The sequence below is a fragment of the Indicator indicator genome, chromosome 21 (assembly GCF_027791375.1).
Source record: "Indicator indicator isolate 239-I01 chromosome 21, UM_Iind_1.1, whole genome shotgun sequence".
Classification (NCBI taxonomy): Eukaryota; Metazoa; Chordata; class Aves; order Piciformes; family Indicatoridae; genus Indicator; species Indicator indicator.
In genome coordinates, this window is record NC_072030.1 from 4,349,108 (window position 1) to 4,373,873 (window position 24,766).

The 24,766-nt window shown below is 43.1% G+C and overlaps 1 protein-coding gene across 1 annotated transcript in view; it reads left to right on the top strand.

The window, feature by feature from the left end:
* Nucleotides 1–16,426: 16,426 nt before the first annotated feature.
* SLC17A6 (solute carrier family 17 member 6) overlaps nucleotides 16,427–24,766 on the top strand; it is a 29,228-nt gene continuing 20,888 nt past the window's right edge. Inside the window, exons 1-3 of the mRNA XM_054390376.1 lie at nucleotides 16,427–16,512; nucleotides 19,429–19,681; nucleotides 20,736–20,854. Of these exons, the coding sequence (XP_054246351.1) occupies nucleotides 16,427–16,512; nucleotides 19,429–19,681; nucleotides 20,736–20,854 (458 nt within the window). The remainder of the gene's footprint in view (nucleotides 16,513–19,428; nucleotides 19,682–20,735; nucleotides 20,855–24,766) is intronic.

The following is a 24,766-nucleotide window of genomic DNA, read 5'->3' on the forward strand; positions in this document are numbered from 1 at the left end:
AAGCCACGGTGGAAAATTCTGTCTCAGGTGGCCCCTGGTTCCCTACACCTCCCATACTGATGGCTTTGACTAATTCATCTTGGCTAGAGCTCGGTGTGATGTCATGGGAAGCCAACGTTCAGGAAGCACTCACTGCATGTTCACACTTTCAGAAGTTTTCAAAAAGAAATAAAAATACTTCAGACAGAAGGGTTTAACAGGGAAAGCTGATTGGAAGGCTGGATTCTCTGTCATGTTAAAACCTCACCCCAGCAGACAGTTTTGCTAGTGGATCCTCTTGAACAAACGTTTCTGTTGACAGTAGCCCATTAGTAGAGTGTCAGCAAAGTGCAGTGCTGCAGCTAGGCCTGTTTTCTGCTTGTATTCTTCAGATAAAATCCTGGTTTGTCTATATTGATGGAAATTGTGTTACTTTCAGATGTGGCCAAGATTTTTGTAACAAAGATCCAGCTGAAAGAGATGGGCCAAGTGATTTCCATACAGCTCAGCCTTTAGCAGCAGTCTGTCCATTTTAAGGTGTCTAGACTTCATGCTACTCTAAGCAAGTTGCAATCAGAAAAAGAATTCCTCACTTTCCCCTTTTGCAGAGGGTTGCTCTGTGTCATGACAGCTTTTTTTGCTTCCTCAGAAGCAGTATTGGAGATAATGTGGCAGTAGTACCAAACACTGAATCCTGGGTGCCAGGTCACACTTCCCCTCGTCTGCTAACAGTGACTTCCTTGCATGGGTTTCAGTTTCTCAGCTAGAAGTGAGGCTCAGGTGCCTCCCGAATATCCTCCCAGGATGCTGCAGTGTGTGAAGGGGCATATATCAGGGAACAAATAATTGTGTGGGGAGGATATTCAGCTTGATGCCACATTGCATGAACATTTCAAGAAATATTCTTTATGTCTCAGCCAAGAACTCAAGGCATTCTGTGTCAATGATGGCACTCCTGCCACTTCAGCTCCACCAAAGCTGGTGTGTGTAGGCTCAGGCCAAAGAAACAATGAGAGATCATATGAAGCATGTCAGGGATGTTTCCTTGGGAAAAGACAAGTATCCCACCTCTCTTTAAAAAAAAAAAAAAATAAATAAAATGGGACAGTCTGATTTTTTACCATAAAGGAATTTTGTCTCATAAAGATTTTTAAGTAGAAAATCTCATGGTTTGAGGGAACAACAAGATCCTGTGTGTTTTATAGCAAGCAGTAAGTGCTTTTTCATTACCTTTTCCTTGCTGTGCACTCATATGAAAATAGCAAATGATTCTGTGGCTACAACCAGCTGTCACAATGACTTGTGTGCTAATGAGATGCCACAATATGCTGGAGTCACCATGTACCAATGAACAACATTCAACTTTTTCATCACATGAAAGTACTCTCTCTGGGACGGGTAAAAAGATGAAGTTCTAGTTAATGGGGTCACCACTGGGAGAAAGAGGTGACACAGGTAGAGGAAATCAAAGTAGAAAGAAACCTGCTTTGTGCTTTTACTGTATGTTCAAGTGCTAAGATTACCTGCTGAACTTGTGGAGGGCACTGAATTTAGCAAGGAACTGTGAAGTCCTATTAATGACTTCGTCTTCAGAAGGGGGAGAGTGGACAAATGGAAGTGTAAGGACTCGTGAACAGAAGACAGAAAAACTGAGGCACCAGACAGATTTGAAGCCAGATCATGTAGAGAAACTGCTATGGAGACCTGTTAACATTCAGATGTGTATAAGAAGCCTTAAAATGTAAATGCTAGTCTGTCAGCAAGCCTCTCCTCCCTAGGAAAGAGCAGCCAGTTTTATTAGCACTTAATGCAGGAACTGAAATGGGGCATCTAAGAGGTTGATTCTGCAGGGAAGGGGAAAGTAGGCTTTCCTCTGCTTTTGCACCTGGAAGAAATTAAATGCAAAGAAATAATCTGGAGCATTTGCTTCACTTTCAGTGCTAGAATAAAGTCTGCTTCAAAGGTCTACCAGTGTAACCAGACACCCCCCTGCACACAGAGCAGCCTCCCCTTCTCCTGCGCACACAGCGCTCCGTGATTCATTCACGCATCTGCCGCCGCGGGCACCTGACTCATTCCTGGGCACAAAGACCAGGAGCAGGTGCTTTTCCAGGGAGCTCAGAGTGTCTGATGAGGATGGGCCAACTGCTGAGCAAGGTAGCGGCAGCTCCTTTTGTGGAGAGAGCAGTTCCAGCTTCCTATAAGCCTACCTTGGCAAGTTTATTCTGCAATAAATCCCAGGTATCTGGCACACAAATGCATGAAATTCTCTGTCATTGTGAAACTTTATAATTAAACCTCTATCCTGCAAAAGGAGTGATATTCCTTAGTATACACAAAAGCCAGTGATACAGGATCACTCTCTTTGAAAACCATGCTTCTTGTTGCTTTTTAAAGCATGCTGGAGCAGCAGCTGGGCCTGGAGATGTTCTGATAGGGTCAGTCCAAAGCAGTAGGTAGCAATTTTTCTGTTTTAATGCCTTTGATCAGCTCCTAGTGATTAGTCAGTAAAATGTCAAACACCTAAAAAACTGAAGACAGTCCCACCATAAATCTCTTCTCAGAAGTGGCAAAGATGACACAGGCAGTCACAAGATGTTCATGTTAACTGCAGCACAGAGAGGAGATGCCTGTCACGCAGAGTGGGAACATCGTGCTTTGTGGCTCTGCTTTTGGCCAGACAACAGAGAGGGAGTTCTGTGGCAATGCAGATACCATCTTGGACACTGCTCCAGGACTCTTCTTCCAGGGACTTTTTCTTCATTCCATCTGTGGGGCTGACTGAACATCTCTGTTATCTGGATTTTCATCTTCCAGGGGAGATGCTGGACTCAAAGATGTTATTCCCTTGCAGCCTGGCCTTGGCTGAAACCTCGTGGCTCCTACTTCCCTTTCTGATTGTCATTTGAGCCAGCAGCACCACATCTTTTGAGACATTTTTTGCAAGATAACCAAGACAGTTCACCATCTTTACTACTACAATAACATCTATTTTGTCACATGTCAGAGCAGGGAGCACTATTTGGCCCTGATGCATCCACTGAAGTCCTTGAGGGTGTTAAAAACTGATGGGTTCTGATTTTTTTCCCCATGTAGACAATGGCTACCCTGACCACTGTATTAGTCACCTCTGTTGTCAGTGCTCAGACATGTCCAAACACCATTATTTGTTGCATTTATGATGTTTCCAACTTCACCTCTCTCACACTCTCCCTCATCTTGAGCTGTGCAGTTTGTGGCTGCTTACTGCCCTTGGCTGGTATTTGCTTCTGTTAACTGCTGCAGCATCAGGACGCTGACGGATGGAGCCCTCCTTTCCTTTTCTAACAGTAATACATTCATCAAACAAAGATGTCCTGCTCTGATCATTTCTGCCTTCTCTGCTTTCCTTAACCCTTGGGAAGAAAAACTTGCATCTTTTCAAGAACATGGTGGCCCACTGCCAGGAGACCTAGTGGTTACTGGATACTTTCTGAAGATGACAGCATGCAGCCTAAATACTTGCACCAATCGTTTCTTCTGCTTCTTAGCTCTGTGTGTGTATTTCTGAGAACAGATTGCTATCAGAGGAGCCTCCTCATTTTGTAACAGCACAATTCAGAAGAGACAGCAGCATAGGGCATCTGTATAACCAGTATAAATCCAGCCTCCCACAGTAGTAGCTGAAGAAATGAAATATTTTCTGCCATTTAAATCAATAGCAAAACCCTGTAGACTTCCCAGGATGGGATTAGATGCATCCTAGACTCTAATATTGACACATATTCTTATATTCTAAAAAATACCAATTTGGGCAGCCTCAGAGATCTCACAAAATGGCCTCAGACACCTCAACTGTCCGTTTCCAACCCTGGCTGTTCTGTGACTGAACGAAGCCAAGTAGGCAATGAACAGACCTGGCAGAAAAATGACAACAGTTACGCTGTCCAGACTTTCTTTTGAAGACTCACAAAGTAGCTCTTCAGCAAGATCTGTTTGTTTATTTCTGGTATTGTTTTCATATGCCCCATGTACTATTAAAAATGCCAGTGAAAGGAGTTAGCACACCTTGACTCATCATTTTTGGCAAATGAAACAATTCCCTTAGTTTTATTTCTTGGTTGTTCAGCCAGTTTTTCTAAAATAAGCTTTTTCCTTAAAAACAAGTTTCTATGTGGACAGTTTGAAAAAAGCTTTGAAACATAGAAAATTATCTAAACAGTTCTTAAATGTGCTTTGGGGAATATTTTAAAGCATTAAGAACAGAAGTTTTGATTATTTTTTGTTATCACCAGGGGCAAAAAGTTTTCTACTTGCAATTCTCCATCTTCACCTTGTTCTACAAGACTGAGCTACAAAGTCCCACATTCAAGCTGCATTTCAGTTACTTGCATGTGTGGGTTACCATGTAGCCAATTCATAAGTGAAAATCCTGAGAAACATCAGGTATTTCAATGTAACCAAGAAGAAATAACTTCTTGCACATGCTCAGTTTACTCGGTTTTCCCTCCTGACACACAGAGAACAAAAAGCTCAGAGCCTGATTTCTCTTGGAGAAAACACAAGCAGAAAAACTAGATGAAGTTACACTGTGGTGACTGGGCCTAAATATTTAGCAACATGATCAATTGTTCAGAATTATTTGAATTTTGAAGGTGGTCTTTTCCTCTTTATGTCCCTCTAGCCTTTTGTGAAACAAGGATTAAATTACAGGTAAGCTTGAAGAAGGAGGGGATTCAGCTGCCCTTGTGCATTTGCAGTCCCAATTCTGCTGATGAAGAGACATTGATTCAAACACTGGCAACCACTGGTTCTGTAAACTGCTTGTTACTCTAAAATGGGAAATGGGGTAGAGGAGGCATGGGATGATGAGGTGTAGTGTATACTGGAGTAAAAATAAAAAAGGTTATGCCTAGTTGTGGATATAATTTCAGGCTGATAACCTGTCTGTGGTATGGGAAAGCAACTCCGGAACGTGACTTGTTGTGAGATTGCCTGCAAAAATGCTAACACTCATGAGAAAGTCCTGTTGTATCTAAGGTCATATTCCTTAAGATTGAGTTGGAGTAGAGAAACCTGGGCTGTTTTTCATACTAGCTGACCTCTCTTGTGCCCCACATGGACTTAAGAGAGAACCCTGCTCTCTCTTTTCCTCACTGGTCATATTCTTCCATTTGCTTCAGCCTGTATGATTGGTCACCCATCCTTTCCGTGAAGTCTACTCGAAGTGCTAGAGAGTATAGGGCAGCTTTTGAAAGACAAGCAATCGATTTATGAAGCCTTTTGGAGAACACTAGTCAAGGTACAAACATGAGGCAAGGGAAGATGCCCATGCAGACCAGGAAAACATGCTCTGTGTGAAGCCCTTAGGTGTAATGTTAACCAGATGTGAAAGTACCTCTCAATGATTTATGATGTGCCTTGATGATGAAGCATGCACCATTCATAGAGTGATTAATATTCTTGTCATAAACAGAAAGAAATTGGCAGCCTGCCAAGGAAATTTGTCTGTGAAAGCAGAAGACCAACTCAATCCACCAGGAGTGACTCAGTAATATGAGACTGATTGAACACATGGATTCAGTGGAGATTTTTATTAAAGATAAGCTAGCCCCAGGGAAAGGTGTTTCCATAAGCCATGGGAGCCTGGGAGTAAAGGAGAATTTGGAAGTGAAGAAGATGTGGCTGACAGAATGGATTTGTAAGGCCCACTTGCTTCCCAGCCCTTCAGTCTGGGGCTACGTCGTTATTTCAGAGTTGTGATTACTATATGATTATTCCTAAGGGAAAGTCAAACCCCCATGAACCCTGTTGCTTCAAACACCACAAAAGCCAGCCTTTGTGATGCTTCTGATCTTTTTAGCCCTTCAGAAAGCAGAATACATCTGGAAAAACGGAATCTCTAACAACTTAGTAGGTGTGAATGAATTGGCAATCTCAGACCAATTACTGGACACATGGACCACTCAAAAAAAAAAAAAAAAAAAAAGCCAACACAAAAATAGGTACAAGTAGTACCTTCCTTCCTGAGTTAAAAACTAGTCTATCATGATACTGGGGGAAAAATTATTTGCACAGAAAACATATGGTGTGATTCTGATCACCGTAAGAAAATTTAGATCCTTTGTTCTGGAAATAGCATCAGTGATTTTACTGGAATTATATGTGAAGTAAGAGCTACAGTTTGGAAGCCTAGGAAAATATTATGTGAGAGAGAACAAGAAAACAAACAACTAAATTTAACAAGTTATGTGTTGCAGAAATTAATTACCTAGCTGCAGCCCCCAGGGTGTGATCTCAGGACATCTGGCAAACAGCAATAGAGCTGTTCTCGCAGCCTACCTTTTCTTACATGCTTATCCACATCTCAGTCTTGATCTCTACTTGGCTGCAGTGTAATGCATGTTTGTCATGGATAAAACAGGCTTAATACCTAAGAAATACCTATTCCTCAACAGGGATTTAGAATGACCAGATGGTAAGACCATTTCTGAGGAACCCGTATCGCTCCTGAAAGCAGAGTGTAGAGGATGTGAAACTGTGTGTTGAAAGGTTCTCAGCTACAGAGAAACCACTGGTAAAATCCAATGTGCACATTAAAGTTAGTTTCACACAGAAGGCCAAATCCTGAATCCCTTTCTTGATATTCTGCAGAGATCTCCCTCCTGCTGAGTTAGGGCAGGGATACAGCCCAAGCAGAGACTTTGACATTCATGGTTTTCTTCCATTAAGCTGTAATTTTTCTAATGGAAGGAGAAGTTTCAGTAGCACTGAAAGAGAGTATAAGCAGCATGGTTTTTCAGAGCTTTTTTTTAGACTTTAGTGTTTGGCTTTGGCAAAGAGAATGAGGTTCATAGCTCATACACCACAGCACACAGAAGTTGCACTAATGACAATACTGATCACTGCTCCAGCTGTGGCTATGAAGAAGCCAGCTAACAACTACCCATAAAACAGCACCCTTTGGGTAGAAAAGGGAAACAGCCAGAAAAATCTTTGCCACAAAGGGAGCCATAAATTGCCTCAGCTGCAGAATGGTTGCAACGATCAGCCATAATGCAGTAAAAGCCCATGGTGAAGACTCAGTAGATGTCACCTGTTAAGCTAAGGGTTGTTGGGCTGAAAACTAAAAGACAAAAAAACTTGGCTTGGCTTTCATGATGGAGATGCCAGACTGAAGAGAGAGACGAAGAAATCCTGTGCCTGGTAAGGGCTGAAGGTTCAACATAAGTCTTCTGAATTGCTTGAACTTCCAGGTCCTGTAAACAGACCACTAAAGATGTAATTAAAATTCACCTCCCCCGTAGGAGAAACTATGGGTCAGCTAAAGAACAACACAACAACCAATGGGCTCAGTCTGACTCAGGTAGAACTGAATAAGCCAGAGGCATTTCTTGAGACATTTGAAGTTATGGCTAGCTACATCCAGAGGAACCTGGGAAGGAAACGGAAGGACAGACTTGGAAGTGAACCAGAACCAAGCTCTTAAATGTATGGATGTGCCTGTCCTTAATCTGATATGTCTACATATAAAATTAAGGTGCTAAACAAGGGTCTAGAAACACTTCATCCATTTAAGTGTGTGCCTGTAAAGCCTAATCATGCCAGAACAATACCATTGCCATGGAACTGTCAAAACTATCACCCCATGACACTACTCAACACATCTGGAGCTGCAGCTTCCTTTAGTGAAATTGAGTCAGTAATCCACTAGATCTGTGATGGTTTACTTATAAAAAAATAAATAAATAAGAAAAAACCTGATATAAAATATTTACACTTAAACACCAGACCATAAAATGAAATGTGCAGGAAGCCATTTAGAAATGGGATCTAAACTGAGAATTTGGTATTTTTAGTTACATTTAGAGATCACAGACATTTCAAAATAGATGGGTCAAGTGCTTTGGCCTAAAGCTAGCTATGTGATACCTCAGTCTTCCATCCTGCCCTGTGGAACACAATGTGATCACCATTGAGCTCATTAGCAGTGCCCTAAAATAAAGCAGACATTTTCCTGTCATCTTGCGTTATGTGAGAAGGAATATCTTCTGTATTCCACAAACTAACAGGAATAGCTGTTCTGTGCTCAGACACCCCCAAAAACCTTTTACAGTCTTTGGCTTTCCTTTGTGGTAAGAAAAAGAACATTTGGATTTTTCTGCCTTCAAATCCCTGGACATCTTCTCCAAAGAAAGTACCTAGCACTCCTTAATTATCTATTGCATAAAAGAGGTGAGATCTTTGTGGTTTGTAGAAAGCAGAGGAATTGTTTCTCAAAAGATGGAGCAATATCAAAGATAACAACTGCTATTAATGGAACATGAGATCAACAAACCAGGCAACACTTCATGCTGATTGTTTCAGTGCAGTTTTCTAATGAAATGGACTTGCACTTTTTTGTGTTTGTGTGTCCATTCACCTTCATAAGCAGTCTGGAACCTATTTTGGTCAAATATACTAGAAACATAAAAGAGCCAAAAGTAAGAGTTCCCTACAATTTTCAGGATGGAAAAAAATCATCAAAAGTAGCTTTGTAAAGAAAAACAAAAGAGACGGTGAGAAAGAAGGGAAAAGCATGCTGATGACATGGCAGGAGCTAAGGGGGCTGACAGGAAAGCACAAGGGAACATCCAGAGGAGGACTGGGAGTTCTCATGGATCCTGACCACAGCCTGGTGTGAGGAGCAGGTAGGAGAAAGCTAGGGATTATAGAAGACAGGAAGCCTCAGTGAGCCAGATGAGTTCATTCTCATTGCTCATAGAATGAGCAATACTTGATTTTATATTATAAACATTTGATTAAAATGCTTGTCATTTGAGGTTAGCATTGCTAGCTTGGATTGGTGTTATCTGATGCAGATGGAAACATGAGATAAGAAACCCAATTCCTTAGTTTCCTGGTTAGAACCCAGATTGGAGACAATTCTATTAGGTGATTCCTAGAAAAAAATAAAAGATGAAACATGTTTACATTCAGCCTTGAATTCATGTGTTGATTATTAAGAGATAACTAAGGAAGCAAATATAGGATGAATGAAAACCTCCCTCAGTGAAAAAATGTAGTTCTTTCTTGGGAAGGCCTGAGGATCACTTTCTACAGACTCCACTAACCCCAAACACCAACTACAGATGTAGTCTTCCCCCCTCTTTTTTTTTTTTTTTTTTTTTTTTGCTACAGTTATGCACACTGTCTCAATATCCTTCTACACAGAAAAGCTGTGGTATAGCAGTTGAAAATCATAGAATCATAGAATCATAGATGGTTGGAAGAGACCTCAAGGATCATCGAGTCCAACCTGTCACCCTACACCTCATGACTATCTAAACCATGGCACCAAGTGCCACGTCCAAGCCCTCTTGAACACCTCCAGGGATGGTGACTCCACCACCTCCCTGGGCAGCCCATTCCAATGGCCAACCACTCTCTCTGTGAAGAACTTTCTCCTCACCTCCAGCCTAAACCTCCCCTGGCACAGCTTGAGACTGTGTCCTCTTGTTCTGGTGCTGGTTGCCTGGGAGAAGAGACCAACCCCCTCCTGGTTACAACCTCCCTTCAGGTAGTTGTAGACAGCAATGAGGTCTCCCCTGAGCCTTCTCTTCTCCAGGCTAAACAGTCCCAGCTCCCTCAGCCTCTCCTCATAGGGCTTGTGCTCAAGGCCTCTCCCCAGCCTCGTTGCCCTTCTCTGGACATGCTCCAGCAATTCAACATCTTTCCTAAACTGAGGGGCCCAGAACTGGACACAGTACTCAAGGTGTGGCCTAACCAGTGCTGTGTACAGGGGTACAATGACCTCCCTGCTCCTGCTGGCCACACTATGCCTGATGCAGGCCAGGATGCCATTGGCTCTCTTGGCCACCTGGGCACACTGCTGGCTCATGTTCAGGCGGCTGTCAACCAGTACCCCCAGGTCCCTTTCCACCTGGCTGCTCTCCAGCCACTCTGACCCCAGCCGAAAATACACACATGTCCTTAGATCACTGGAACCTGTTCTGGCAGAGTCTAGTGGTGAAGCCAAAGTGTGTTGGCTGACTGAATCACTAACAGATTCTACTTGGTGGAGACAAATCACTAATTAGAGTTTTGTGTATTTGTTTCTCCTTAGAGGAACCACTTTACATGTAACAGAAACTCCCTACATTCTTCCTACACAAGATTGTATGTATTTTGGTTTAGTCTATTGACAAATCAGCATTTGTCCTAAAGATGGATTACTCCCCCTCCTTCACAACAAAAAAACCTGAGGCACAGTAAAAAACAAGTGACAAATTCAAGCTGTAATATCAATCCCAGACCCAACAGTGTAGTCTGAGAGTCTGCCCGCAAGCTCAGATCTTAGTTCCCTGTTGTACTAAGCACAGCTCTTTTCCAAATGTCTGAGTTGTGTTGGGTTGTTTTTTCTCCACCAGAAATAGTTTCCTGGTCAAATGATGTCTCTGAAGTTACCTTTGGTATTTCTTTAACAGATCTCCTAGCAAATGAATGTCTATAATAGATTTAAGCCCTGTTCAAATCAGCGTGACCTGTGATCTGAATCAACAGAAATTCCTCCTCAAACTTCTCTTAATACATTTTAAAATAATGTTAAGAGACAAGTCAACAGAACAGAAAAGACTGCTGCAGCCTTGGAAAACCTGATTCTGATTTTCTAATGCTAATAATAAAAAGGCACCATGATACAGTCTTAATTTGTACATTTCCCTCAAGGTTTTTTCCTGCAGTGAAAAGAGACCTGACAGTCACTAAGGCCTAACTGACTCTTGGGTAAAACCTTGCCTAAGCTGCTAAAGAGTCTGATGGCAGACATCATGGAACAGTAAAATAATGATAGAATAATGATATAAAAGATCATTAAGCATCATATTAATAAAAGATAGGATAATATGCTGCAGTCCTTGGCTTAATTTCATTGTGGGCAGCTGCATCCCACTCACCAAGTGTTGCACAGCTTTCTCCTGTACTGGGAGAATTGTTACTCCAGCTCACCCCCAGAGGCAGGTGCATTTCTGTCTGTGCAACGTGACAGATGGCTTGAAGTCCTTGGGGATCCTTTACATTTAACTCATGGAGCAGTACAGGAATTCAAAGGAACAGATGTTCCTGCAATATTTGAGAAGAGGAGAAGTACCCCCATTTACTTTAAAGATAAATATATTTGATACTGTCAAATTTCTCTACAGATATACCCCCAAAATGGAGAAGATTTTTGATACAGCTATGATTGCTTTCATGATTTAAAAGACATTTTTCATGGAACAGATTTTTGTTAATTTTTTTTTTTTAATCTAGTTGCTACTATTAAAAACAAATTAGATTTTAGTCAGTGAAGTGAGGACAGAGGAAAAAGAATCATAGAATCATAGAATGGTGGGGGTTGGAAGGCATCTCCAGAGGTCATTGAGTCCAACCCCACTGCCAGATCAGGATCACCTATGGCAGGTCATACAGTAACACATCCAGATGGGTTTTGAATGTCTCCAGAGAAGGAGACTCCACAACTTCTCTGGGCAGCCTGCTCCAGGGCTTAGTTTCCCTCACATAAAAGATTTTCCTCATGTTGAGGTAGAACTTCCTGGGTTCCAGTTTGTATCTATTGCCCCTTGTCCTATCACACCACTGAAAAGAGACTGGTGCCTTCTTCTTGACATGCACCATTCAGGTATTTATAAACATTAAGACCACCTCCCCTGTCTTCTCTTTTCTGGACTAAACAGCCAAGTCTCTCAGGCATTCCTCATAAGAGAGACATTCCAGTCCCTTAATCATAGACTTGTTAGGGTTGAAAGGGACCTCAAGGATCATCCAGTTCCAACCCCCCTGCCATGGGCAGGGACACCTCACACTATATCAGGTTGCTCAGAGCCACATCCAGCCTGGCTGCAAAAACCTCCAGGGATGAGGCTTCCACCACCTCCCTGGACAACCTGTTCCAGTGTCTCACCACTCTCATGGGGAAGAATTTCTTCCTAACATCCAATCTGAATCTACCCATTTCTACTTTTTTCCCATTCCCCCTAGTCCTATCACTACCTGACACCCTAAAAAGTCCCTCACCAGCTTTCTTGTGGGCCCCTTTAAGATACTGGAAGGCCACAATAAGGTCTCCTCGGAGCCTTCTCTTCTCCAGACTGAACAGCCTCTTTTTTGTAATGCAATGGGAGCATTTGCAACCATAGAATAGCCATATATGGTAACCGAAAGTCACCTAGTGGTGTCATTTGCACCGCGAAATGCCCTGTACTAGCAGGACACAAAACCCAGCTGCTCTTCTGCTGCCTTCTCGGCTTCTACCGCTAGAGGGCGGAAGCCACAGGTTCACCACGGCAGAACCTGCCCTGCCCCACGAGTCAAACACACCTCGGCTTGTCTGAAAACTAGGTACTGCCATTAGGGTTAACACTACCAATTTATACGCTTAGAAGTAAGATATTCCTTAAAACGGGAAGGTGCAGCTTTCAGATACTTCTATGCCTTTCCTCCCACCTTTTTAAAGTGACCATTGTTACCTTCTCAGAAAGCAATTGCACCTTCCCCAAATACTGGTGGCTTTAGCAAGCCATCAGTGTTTCATCACCTTATTAGTGAAGAGTTTTGGCAAATAACTTCCAGATCATCTTATAACTAGAAATCACCCTAAAAAAAAAAAAAAAAAAAAAAAAAAAAAAAAAAAAAAATCAATGTTTGCCTTCTGGCCTCTACTATGTATAATTTCTTGTGCTTCTTAGGCTATTGGTAAAGTGATGTAACTGTTCTAGCAACTGAGTGGGGGCATCTGAAAGAGAGCAGCCCATTTACAAACTTCAAGCTGTCGTATAGCAAAGCAGTGGAGGACACAACTTTGATTGACAAAATCCACAATCAGTTTATTTTGTCTCTGTGGCCAGCTTCCTGATAGATTTTTTTTTTTTTGTCCTTTTGATCTTGGCCCAAATTTTCCGATTCATATTTCCAAGAAGCATGAGCTGGCTGAGAGTGACCTTCTGCATGAATGTGCATATTCTGCCCAGACACATGTGTTCTTCAGAATGTTTCAGCTCAAGCCTGTTCACTTTGGGACCCAAAACAACAGCAAGGATAAGGTTAAAAATGAAATTGAAATCATATTTTTCAATCACTGTTGTATCAATCCTGAAAATTTTAGCTTGGGATGTAGTTTGCTCCGGCAAGACTAAAACTTTAAGAAATGCATATTGCTGTGTTGAGTTTGTAGTCATCTAAAAGGATTAAACTATAATTCTTTATTCTGAGGGTTATTGTGGAGAATTTTGAGATTAGATATACAGCAATAAGAAAAATTTGAGCTAAGAACTACATCTGTAATTCTCCATCTCTTTCAATTAACTTCTTGAAATAGCTCAGTTGGAAACTTGTTAAAATGAACTACTTATAAAAAGAGGAAGGCAGGTAAGGACTCAATCCTTTAGCTTTCACACAAGCAAAAGAAAAAGAAACATATCAGGCACTGCTCTGTGTGCAAAACCACAGATATCTGCAGCATCCTGCATCATACCACATCATCACCCCACAGGTATGCTCAGAGCTTAAGAACTGCATTTTTTTACTGGGTGCTTTTTGACTGCATCTTTTTGCTTCTGGTCAATATTTGAACATTCAGCAGTGATATCTGGACCAGAATTTTCTGAGCACCCTCCTATTTCACCTGTAACTGACACCAGTGGGAAGAACTCACAGTGATTTTACCAGAGTTTGAATCAGTGCTTTTGTGAGAGGAGTCTATCTGGAACAGGTATTCATTATAGAAATAATGATTGATGACAGTTTTGATAACATATATTAATGTTATGTGTTGTTTCTTCTGAAAATGGCTTGTTCTATCAAGATTAAACATCTACTGTATAATATTAAAAAGACAAGCCTATATGTGTTTTATAACATTAATGACATTAGCTTTCTACTGCTCTTCTTGGTGCCTCATGTGAAACCAAAACAGCTGAGCTTGGTCATGATGTGTCTCACTAATCTCTGGATATTACATGGGATAGACATAATTCCTACTTCAGTTGGCTGCAGTAGCAGTCAAGTCACTAGAGAATTTTCCTGTACCATGGTTGTTGGCTGTTTTGCATATTTTATCCAGTTAACAACTAATTCTCCTCTGGTAAGAGTCTACACCCAGGAATCTCTCAGCTTGTACATTTTTGTGTGATACAGTAAATTATTTATCTTTCCCAAATCTATCATCATTTACTTATTAAAAACTATTATTTTAGTTATTATCATTTAGCTATTACTCTTTAGCTACTATTATTTAGCTATTATTGCTGCCACTTAGTAGCCACAGCATCAAAAACATGTCAACGCTGTGCTTGCTAAAACAAGGACCAGAGCTTTTGGTACATAATGTGCAAATAAACAATGCAACCTTGCCCTGCAGAATTTACAGTTTCAAATTCCACTTTGGAAAGTGATCAGTACTTTTCTGAAAGGCTTGTGTTGCAGAATCCAACCCTGCTTTATTACTGCTAAACAAATTCCTGTTCCTGCTGCCCCTCAGAAAAAGATATTCATACAGGTTTCCTTTAGGCATCTGCAGTGGCACACTGGGACACCAGGAAGGCTTGCTTATGTAACTGTGCAGCTTTGCATGTGCTGGGAAAAATCCTTTCAGCAGCACAATGGTAGTGAAGATGCTGCACTGAAATCTCTGCTGAAAACCACACTCAGTACCTACCATGATCTAGAAATCTGCTTGGTGTTATGACGCTAATTCACAACGTCTCAATTACATTTAGTGTTAAATTTTCTACTCTACTCTATTTTTTTTTTTTTACAGCTTCGAACGGCAATATTGAAATTCTAAACGTATTCGTCATAATGGGAACCGCAAAATTAAAACGGGTCTGTGTCAAGGCGCTGTGCTGCTGTAGCACTTCATCAACCTTCCACCAGAGGGCAACGTCAGGAGAAAAGATAAATCCAAAGTGCGGATGCTCTCGGGAGCTCTGCAGCTGCAACACACTGCTTGACTCTTACTTTTAAAACACACTCTTCATGTTTTGTCTCCAACTAGGCAGATGAAGGATCGTAATAATTTTTGGATTTTTTTTAGAGCACAAATTATACTTTTTCTTTTGTTGTTGTTAAATTAACAAATCTACAGAAACTTTAAGATTAACATGAAGCCTAAGAAGAATATCATGGTCATGGCTTTAGAAAGGAATACTACCTTTTGCATCTTCAATCAATTTCAAAGTGGTTAAAGTCGAGAAATTATTACTCGACTATGGAAAGAAAAATAATTCTGTTCAGAATGTGCCCATTTCATTCCAGTGCTCTAAATACCATACATCAAGTCTAGACGTTATGCTGGCATGCTCAGAGGCAAGAGGAGAAGGTGAAAGGGATGGAAAATGTTAAGTACTTAAAAGAAAGCAGTCACTAATATGATATAAAATGCCAGCAAACACGGATGTAGAGATAAATATATCTTTGCAATAGATATTATCCATTTCTAGCACGGGCAGTGTTACGTGCAGTGAATGCCCCGTTTCTCTAGGAGTGTGACTGGCTGCAGGATGGCCGTGTGCCTTTTCCACAGCAACAGCACAAACGGCCCCGACGTGCGGCAGAGCCGGGCCGTGGCGGGGAGGGGCAGGCGGCGCTGGGTCCCCCCAAGGCCGCGGCCGTGACTCCCGGTAGCTGCGGAGCGCGGCCCGCCCCGCCGCGCGGCGGGGGCGCGGCGCTGACCGCGGTGCTGAAGGGAGGGAGGTGGCGGCGCGCTGTCCGCGGTGCTGAAGGGAGGGGGCGCGGCGCCCCAACGGTGCCGCTCACCTCCCCCGCCGCCTCGGGGCGAGACCTGCGCGGCCGCGCTGCTCCCGGCGCTGCGCGGGTGGGCGGCCGGGCAGTAGCAGCACGGACAGGCCGGGGGTCCTCGCACTCCGAAGGATTTATCTAGCTGCTGCGGGGCGCGAGGTGTGTCACAGCTCCCTGTCTACGGAGGCGAATCTCACCCCTCCCCCTCCGGCTCAACAGCCGGGGACACCAGCCAGCGCCAAACCGAGATTTGCTTTGAAACGCTCCCGCAAAGAGATCTCCATACCCTCCCAGCCGGGCATGGCACTGCCTCCACCCGCCATCACTGAAACTCGCAAGGCCCAGAAGACTTTCTGACCGTGCCTGGCAACTCCGCGCTGCCGGGAAAGCCGGGGGCTGCCTGCAGTGCTCGCAGACTCCCCGCTCGCTGCCGCACACAGGCGCTCTCCCTCGCCCTCACCCTCGCCCTCTTCCCCCCCCCCTCCGGCTCCGTACGCCGTCTCTCCTCTCCCCCTCTCTCTCTCTCTCACACACACACGCTCACGCTTTCTCTCACTCTGCCTTTACCCGGAGGTGCACTGATAGCCGTTTAATGAGGGGAGAAAGTTAAAAGATTAAACCAATATGAACCATCGTTGCTCGTAGCAGTGCCCTATCCAGAGCAGAGCAGAATCCAGCGAGCACGCCTGCAGGAATGGAGTCGGTAAAACAAAGGATTTTGACCCCTGGCAAGGAAGGATTGAAGAATTTTGCTGGAAAATCTCTTGGTCAACTTTACAGGTAAGAATGAGATCTCTTACAGGACCCTATTTCACAGAAATAATTGGAAGCTTTTCTTAACCAGCAGCTGCTGGAGGCGGTCGGATGCTTTGAGGAGGTTAGCGGTGGAGGGGCTGGGAACTGTGGAGATACTGCTGATATAATCTGGATCCTGCAAACTAGTGCTGAAGCTTCTCAATATGGCACCCTCCTAACTTCTCTATCTGATTCGTAGAAGGTGTCAGTAAATATGTAGCAAAAGATTACCCCGTCTTTCCCCCACAAAACCAGGACCCCATCTTGAAATCTCAATCAGGAGAAAGCAACTCCCTGTGATTTATTTATTTTTTGTGTTAATTTTGCAATGCAGTCACTGGATCTTTCCCTCTGCCCTTACCAATCATTAAATAATAATAATAGCAATAATAATAATAATCTTTGTTGGTTTCGATTAGGGTTTTCCCTTGTGCAATTCGTCGTCAGAGGAAGATAAACATGGAGATGTATAAATAATTGATATCCGAACGATTTTTTTTTCTCCTGAAGCTAAAACATATAGAGGGATGTGTTTAATTATTTATCCGTCTTCCTTGAGAAGCATCCACTCGTCTTAGAAGTAATACACAACTGCAATGGCTAAACTCAAAAGTGTCACTCAACAATATGTTTATATGTGTACAGAACATTTTGGCTTTCTTCGAACCCTGTGCACACATAAACAAACCTCAGTTCTCGCATACCTAAAAAGTGTATGCACTGAAGTTGACCCATCGTGCTCCATCCAGTCTGGCGACTTTAGTGACCCCCAGGAAGTGAAATTCCGACGTATTTTCGATTGTCCCCTCTGCTAGAAATTCCCCCGAAGTTGCTGGGTTTTTTTTTCCGAATTAAATATTAAAGGTAACCGCGGATTTATCTACCATGGGCAGGTCACGTAAAAGTCTTTTTTTTTTTTTTTTTCCATACCTATGCGGCAGTGTTGGGCACAGGCACAAGGCTTCTCCCCAGCATGAGTCACAACTTCTGCTGCCATTTTCAGGAGAAGGACATATCAGTGAAGTGATAAAGACACAATCAAGATTTCCATTTTAGTAGGAGGGGTACAATTTTGAAATGCCAGAAGTGAAACCAAAGCCACCAACAACGCAGTGAATATCCTATAGATTTAGGTAATTTAAAAATAATTTTCAATGGTCAGAGAAGAAATAAAATAAAATCGATAATCCAGAATAACTGCTTAAAATAGAACGAAGAGAATAAATCTCTCCTGTTTTTTTTTTTTTTTTGTTTTTTTTTTTTGGTGGGGGGGGGGAAGGTTGGGGGGCATAAACGATTTACAACATAAACAAACGGATCATGTTCACTGCTTTTTCTGTAGTCACACAGTGAATAAAGGAGAAACTGTGTTTGCATATTCTAGCAAAACTCTCTTTACACCAAGTAACAAAGGAGAGATTTTCTAATCTTCTTCAACCCACAGGATTAAACAATTTTGTTCCCGATTGTTAGAATTAAAATATTATTCCTGCCCTTTATGTGCTGATTTCTAGTGTCTTCACGAAGACAAGAAGCCCGTTTAGTCAGAAAATGCTTCTCCATAAACCTTTTTTTGCACTAACGAATTTTGAACGTAACTCCACGGTGTTTTATTTTATTCACAACTTTAAAACAAATTTTAATGCTGTGGTCTTTAAACGAGGAAATAATTTCCTCAGAAACGAAAAAAAAAAAAAAAATCAGGATGATTTTCACTGAGTAACTGTTGGAATAAATCGCTCTATTTCCCTGAAGCACGGAGAAGCTTTTGAGCCGTGTTTTGTTAATTGTTACTGCCCCGTTAGCCGGATGAGTTAACTTCAAAGGGCTGTTCTTCCGAGGAAAATTTCTGATGGGAGAAAACAATCCTGGAGAAGTGATAGGAGAGGTCGGAGTGTCGGAGATGGTCAGTCTCTCCTTAAGATGATGATGGAGCTATGTGGGAACGATTAGATTTTCTGTATTTTTAATATCTCAGTGACTAACAAAGAAGATTAAGAGATTCAGCATGGGATGCTTGCTCGATAAACCAAATCTTTCTTACTACCCACACAGCGTTTTAAAAAGCTTTTCCACCAAAGAAGAAATAAAATGAAATGTTGTAAGCCACCTTTCGTGGATGGTAAGAGGGGATTTTGGTTTTTTTCAGCATTTTTCCTGTTGATTCGAAATAGCTGCAAATCATTTCCCCCCTTCACATTCCTGCACACTGTTTTCTAGATGTGAAAACAGGGAGTGGGGGCAATGAGATAGAGATAAAGCTGCTCTGGGAAGGTTAAACCTGCTAAGTGATCACACGTGTAGCTGAGGAGAGCATTCAGAAAGAATTCTCCGGCGATGCCAGTTCTCTAAAGACGGTCATGTTTTCCTCCACTGCATGTGACAGCCATTTTGCAAGTCCAAAATAAGTAGCAATATCGCCCCCGCCCCCCTTCTCTTTAGATTTCTTTTGTTCCGACACCTGAAGCGAGATGCACACAAAGATCTCCCCGCTTGGTGCTCTTAAAACAGCAAGAAGGGAATAAAATCTTCTTCAAAAGACTGTTTCAGTTTCCATACCATGCCTCTTGGGCTGTCCAACATGGCGCCTCTGCAGTGGTTACAGATGATGTCTTCTTACTGCGTCCTACATATTTCAGCAGAAGTCTTTAATGATAGATGAGCAATTCTCAGCCAGAGCTCCTCCCTGGGCTTCTGCGGCGGGGTGGCGGGGGGAGTTGGGGATGACTAATCCTGACTCCCACAGGTCATTGCTAGAGAACAGTTGAAGGTGAACGGAAAACAAGGAATAAAACCTCAAGTCAATCCAAGCCAAGCCAAAGGGGCGGGGGGAGAGGTGAATTTAAGCCTTCTGTGCGTTCAGGCAGACGGGGTTTGACTTTCTCCTCTTGTGTCGGGCAGAGTCTTAGAGAAGAGGCAGAAGCCCGGAGATACCATCGAGCTGACGGAAGATGGGAAGCCCATGGAAGTGCCCGAGAAGAAAGCCCCGTTGTGCGACTGTACCTGCTTCGGGCTGCCCCGGAGATACATCATTGCCATCATGAGCGGACTGGGATTCTGCATTTCCTTCGGGATCCGATGTAACTTGGGAGTGGCCATTGTGGATATGGTCAATAACAGCACCATACACCGAGGAGGAAAAGTTATTAAAGAGGTGGGAACCCTTCCCTCGTAAATCCCATGTCCTCCCAGTACAAATCCCAGGTTAAGCACCTTTAGCGCAAGCGAGACGGGCTGGGACGGTTTGATGGCATTTCCCCCGGTTCAACCCGCTGTGCTCCCGGTGCCCGCCCCCGCCGCCGCCCTTTGTAGCACGGAAACCTCATTCCTGAAGGAGAAACAATTGCTATCGATTCTTTCCTATTTTCCCCTTCCCACTCAAAAGCCCATTTGCAGGCAGGTTGCTATTGTGTTTTCCCGTTTGCACACAACCTTGAAGAACGCAGATACCTGCTAAAACACACGTAGAGTGTGGGGGAAAGAGGGCGTCGAGCGGCTGCGGGAAAGAAGACGGTTGGTTGTGCGGGAAGGTTTGAAAACATCGGAGTGAAACAATTTGCGTTGATAAAAGGCATGAAATGGGTTTAGACTCGTTTTAAAGCGAGTTGTAGCGTAATGAGAAAGAGGTGAATCAAACCAGATGCGTGGTGAGGATGCAAGTCTGCAAACAAACCAACCAGTATAGCGCACTTCTTGCACAGGCAAGAGGAGGGTGCTCAGAGCCGAGGCAGGGCGTGCAGGGGACGCTTCCGGCCCCCCGGACCTCCCGGGGCTCTGTTTCAAGCCCGGCAACCCCAGTCCGAGGCGGGGCAGCAGCGCTGGGTGTTGGCTTGCAGGTCCCAGCCGCACTCCGGATCTGCGATGTCCCTGCCCCAGGGACCATGCCCCAACAGAGTGTTGTGGACTCTCCCGAGCGGCCCTGCCCCTCCGCTGTCCCAGGAAGGCACGGACGGTGCTGTTTTAGTTGCCTGTATCGAATTTGTTTTGCTGTTTATTTGTCTGGCGGGCAGCTGGAGCATTTGCTATGCTGGGTTAAGGCACAGCCAGTCTCTCTGTCCCTGTGCCCCGGCCGCCGAGTGCCATCGCGGGCGTTAGAATCCCTCTTGACTGCCCAGTACGAGTTACTGCGGATGAATGTATTAACCCCGCACGATTACAGCCTTCCTCTTCTCTTTCTTTCCTTCTTTCCCGATCCCTTGTACTGGAAGAAAGCGAAGTTTAATTGGGATCCTGAAACAGTTGGCATGATCCACGGCTCTTTTTTCTGGGGGTACATAATCACCCAAATCCCCGGCGGCTACATCTCGTCCCGGCTGGCAGCTAACAGGTAACGATGGGCTGAATCTCTGCGAGTCCGGGCGGGAGGCAGCCAGGGAACGCGGAGCAGCGGTGGGGGTTAGTCCTCGGCCTATGACACCCCGGGAGCAGGGGCATGGCAGGACAGCCGGACACTGGCACTGTGTCTGTCTCTCCTGGACCGCGCCGCAGCAACGCGCCTCCGGGTCAAAGGCAGCCGCGCTGCAGAAGGAAGGAATATTTGTGGGAACTGTGGAAAGGTGGACGGGATGATGCATTGATCGTCTATCTCGAGAAACACCCTGGTTTGGAAGGGGGGGGGGTGGGGGGGGGGAGAAGGGGGAATCTCGGGTGGGTTTCTTTTTTCTTTAATGAGTCATTGAGGAGGTTGTGGTGATGATATTCACAAAGCCTGTTTCCAAAGGCAAATTAAAAGATTCATCATTACATCCAGCCTTGAGAGATGGTGAGGGGCTTTTTTGGTTTTGGTTTTGGGGTTTTTTTTGTTTGTTTCTTTTTTTGTCTTTTTTTTTTGTCTTTTTTTTTTTTTTTCCCCAGATTGAAGGAAATCTGATTTTTGTTTAAAAGAACAAGAAAGCCATCAGCAGGAATTTTCCATTAACGTACAAATGAGTTTTAGAAGGGTGGAAAAACATGTTTCACTGAGAGGTCTGCAATGAAAAGAAAGTGCAGATGGTGCAAGGACTTAAGGACTCGTTTCTATGGTGTCTGGCAGTTTCTCAAGCACCCAGGGTGCGATTCTACCTGTTAATTAGATCCTCTGAGTATTCAAGACACATGAGGCTTTCACATCCATGCTTAATGCCACAGGCTCATCTTTGCAGAAGCAAAGGTCCTAATGCTACTCTTCAAAACAATAATAACCTGAGTGCAAACGGATACTAAAATCAGCAATGTATACCTTGAACTCTCCTCAGGAGCATGTAACATCAAAAGTGGGCCTGGACAGGCAGAGAGGCTTTGCCTGGTGAGCAAGTACTTGAGAAGGGGAGGCAGAGAGAGAGGACCTACAAGGGAAATAGTTTTTCAGAGATGTCCATTAAAAATAATGAATATTTATTAACAGAGAGATGCTCTGTAACTGAGATAACCCTAACACCCACCTTTTAAAGCAGCTAGACTAAAACACAGCATTTATTCAAGTGAGGTATCCATTGCCTGTCTGTACACAAGTGATATATTTTTGATAAGGACTCAGCAATTAACAGCTAAAGGGTTCTTTTCCCCTTCTTCCTCCCTGGGCATTTTTTAGTCTTTGCACAGTCTGTAACTCAGACACTAAAGTCATTTGAATCAATCCACACTGAAAACGGTGCAATGACAACTATGTGTAAGACAATGGCAGGGACATTCCCAGGAAAGCTCAGCACACAAGCTGGCACATGTAGATCAACAAGCATTTACACAAACATCTATATTTACAACAGCAAATGAGGACCAGTTCCAATTATTAACCTGGGTGTATTTTAACTCAGCAATTTTCACAGACTAGTGGTTAGTTGTGGAAGCCTGACACAAAGCAAATGACTATGTAAATCACAGATTTAATTAAGGAACTAGCAGTGACATATGTGCCAGTAATTGAAAATAGTAAAATATGGATAGTGGCTGTGAGTTATATTTAGGTTTTGGACAAAAATATCAAGAGGATGGAGTGCTAGAGTGGTTCAAGGTAGTGGTTGAAATAACAGGGTATTGAGGAGGTTAAGTTAGCTCCTGAATGCTTCAAAGAGATTTTGACATCTACAGCTACGCATTTAACTTGAAATGAAAAGAATAACTACAGAGTAAAGCAGCACACAAAAGAGGGTGCAAGTCCAGACTCTTACCAAGACACTGAATGAGAACAAGTCAGACAAGTGAGTAGGCAGGCCTAGAGACTTAAAGAACCAGCAGATTATGAGGCATTATAAAAATCTCCACTGATGTAGAAATCTCATGATAGAGCCACAACTGGTCCCTTCATATTACGGTGGGCAATGGCCAAGTAACTTTTTTGGGGTTTTTGGGGGGTTTTTTGTTTTATTTACAAGCCTCACTGACTACCTTTGTCAACAGTTTCCTCTGCATTCCAAGTAAGTCTGAATTTATACAAAAGAGCAAGGTTCAGATGTGTCCTACACAAAAAATAATAGACTCTAGAATAGCATCACCAGATTCAAGATGATCTGTGAGAAACTCAGTCTTGAGCTCATTAAAAGAGAGATATTTGAGTCATTCCCTGGAAGGGAAGGAGATAAGGATTACAAGGAAAAGATAGCACAAATGCAAAACTGACTCTAAGCTGCTAACAGGAAGGAAATTGGGAGGAAGGTTAAGGTGTGCTTTGTGAGTTTAATTCATTACTGACAGAACTGCTGAGTGCACAGCACTGAGTTTGCTTGACTTTAAGATTCAGTATAGCAACCAGTTAGAGAGATTGGGATAATGTAATTCCAAAGTTTCTCTAAGGTACAACACACAGCAAAAATCACCCTCCTGTGGTATCAAGAAAACCTTTCCACACACAATGTATTACTTTCAGGCTGGCCTGAAACCCTTTGTTTTGATTCTGCCTCTGGTTTAAAATACTTGCTGCCAATCAATTATTAGCAACCCTGAGCTCTGAACCCTCTAACATTTTATTCATCTGTGTCTGTCAATGGTAGCATTTTCCTGAGGTTCTTTGCTAATTACAGGAGTCAAGGCTGCTTGCTGCCTCATGGTTATGCTCTTCTGCATTGACTCACTGCTCTCATGCACAACTCCCCATTACCTCTGACAGATCAGATTTAGTGATTTACAGATTTACAAGCAGTAAACGGAGTTTCTCAGGAATTTTCACTTGATAGCTTGAGTCTCAATTTATCTCATAATGCATCACTGAGAATTTTCTGGTATAGACTATTTTCAGCCCAACACTAAGAAAAATTATTTATTTAAAAGAGGTATAGTTACACTGCATGGTCAAACAGAACTGTATTCAAAGATTCCAGAGAACATTCAGAAACAATCCATCTCCTGAGCATTTACCACCCAAGTGGTCAATAGGAGTTGGGTTAGAATATTTCAAGAGCTGTGCTCCTGAACATTTTCAACCTCTGTTGACTTCTGTAGGAATAAGAACCCTTCAGTACATTGAAAGACTAAACACAGATTTTCCAAAGACACATTTGCAATCAGTGGAGCTTTAAACTGGCATCCCTTGTGTAATGTGTGAAAATAGAAGAGGATTCCCTCCTGCCACAAGAGGCTAGAGGCTTCTTCTCCCAGAGGAAGATCTGCCTGTGGAAGGTGCTGGTATGTAACCACTATGCAACCAAGCACAGCAGGCCAGGGGAACAAAAGAAGCGCAATGCAGCATCCCCTGGGCAGGGCTTGTTACAGCTCTACCTTTCCTCAGGGTTATGTTCTCAATGAACAATGAACCTTGTCGCCAATTAAGCAAGAGGCAATGACAGCAGAGAGCCCTGAGCAGGTGCTAATAACTTAGAGAAGGCATCTTGTCACATGGACATCTAGGTTTGTGACTGACGTAGGTTAGGTCTTTTTTGTCAAGATACCCACAGCCTTACACTAAAAAACCAATGTGCCTGTCTCCCCAGGCTGCAGTGCACTGGGAGCAGAGCTCATGGTCCCCACACAGATCTTTATGTAACTATAGAGAAAAAGTCAGCTATGATTCACAGCTTCTGAGACTGTAGGGCCAAGAATAGACAAGCAGATTGCAGAGACAAATCTGAAAGGATGTAAATGTCCATTGGTTACAACCCTGATTAGTAACAGCAAAGCTTTCTATTCAAAATGTGAAAAAAGACTTTTTTGTTGGTTGGTTTGGTGTGTTGCTTTTTTGTTTGTTGGTTGGTTTGGTTGTTGTTTTATTTGTTTGTTTCTGTTTTTCACTGAATCATAGTAGATTTTGACTAGTGCATGCAGGGGTTTC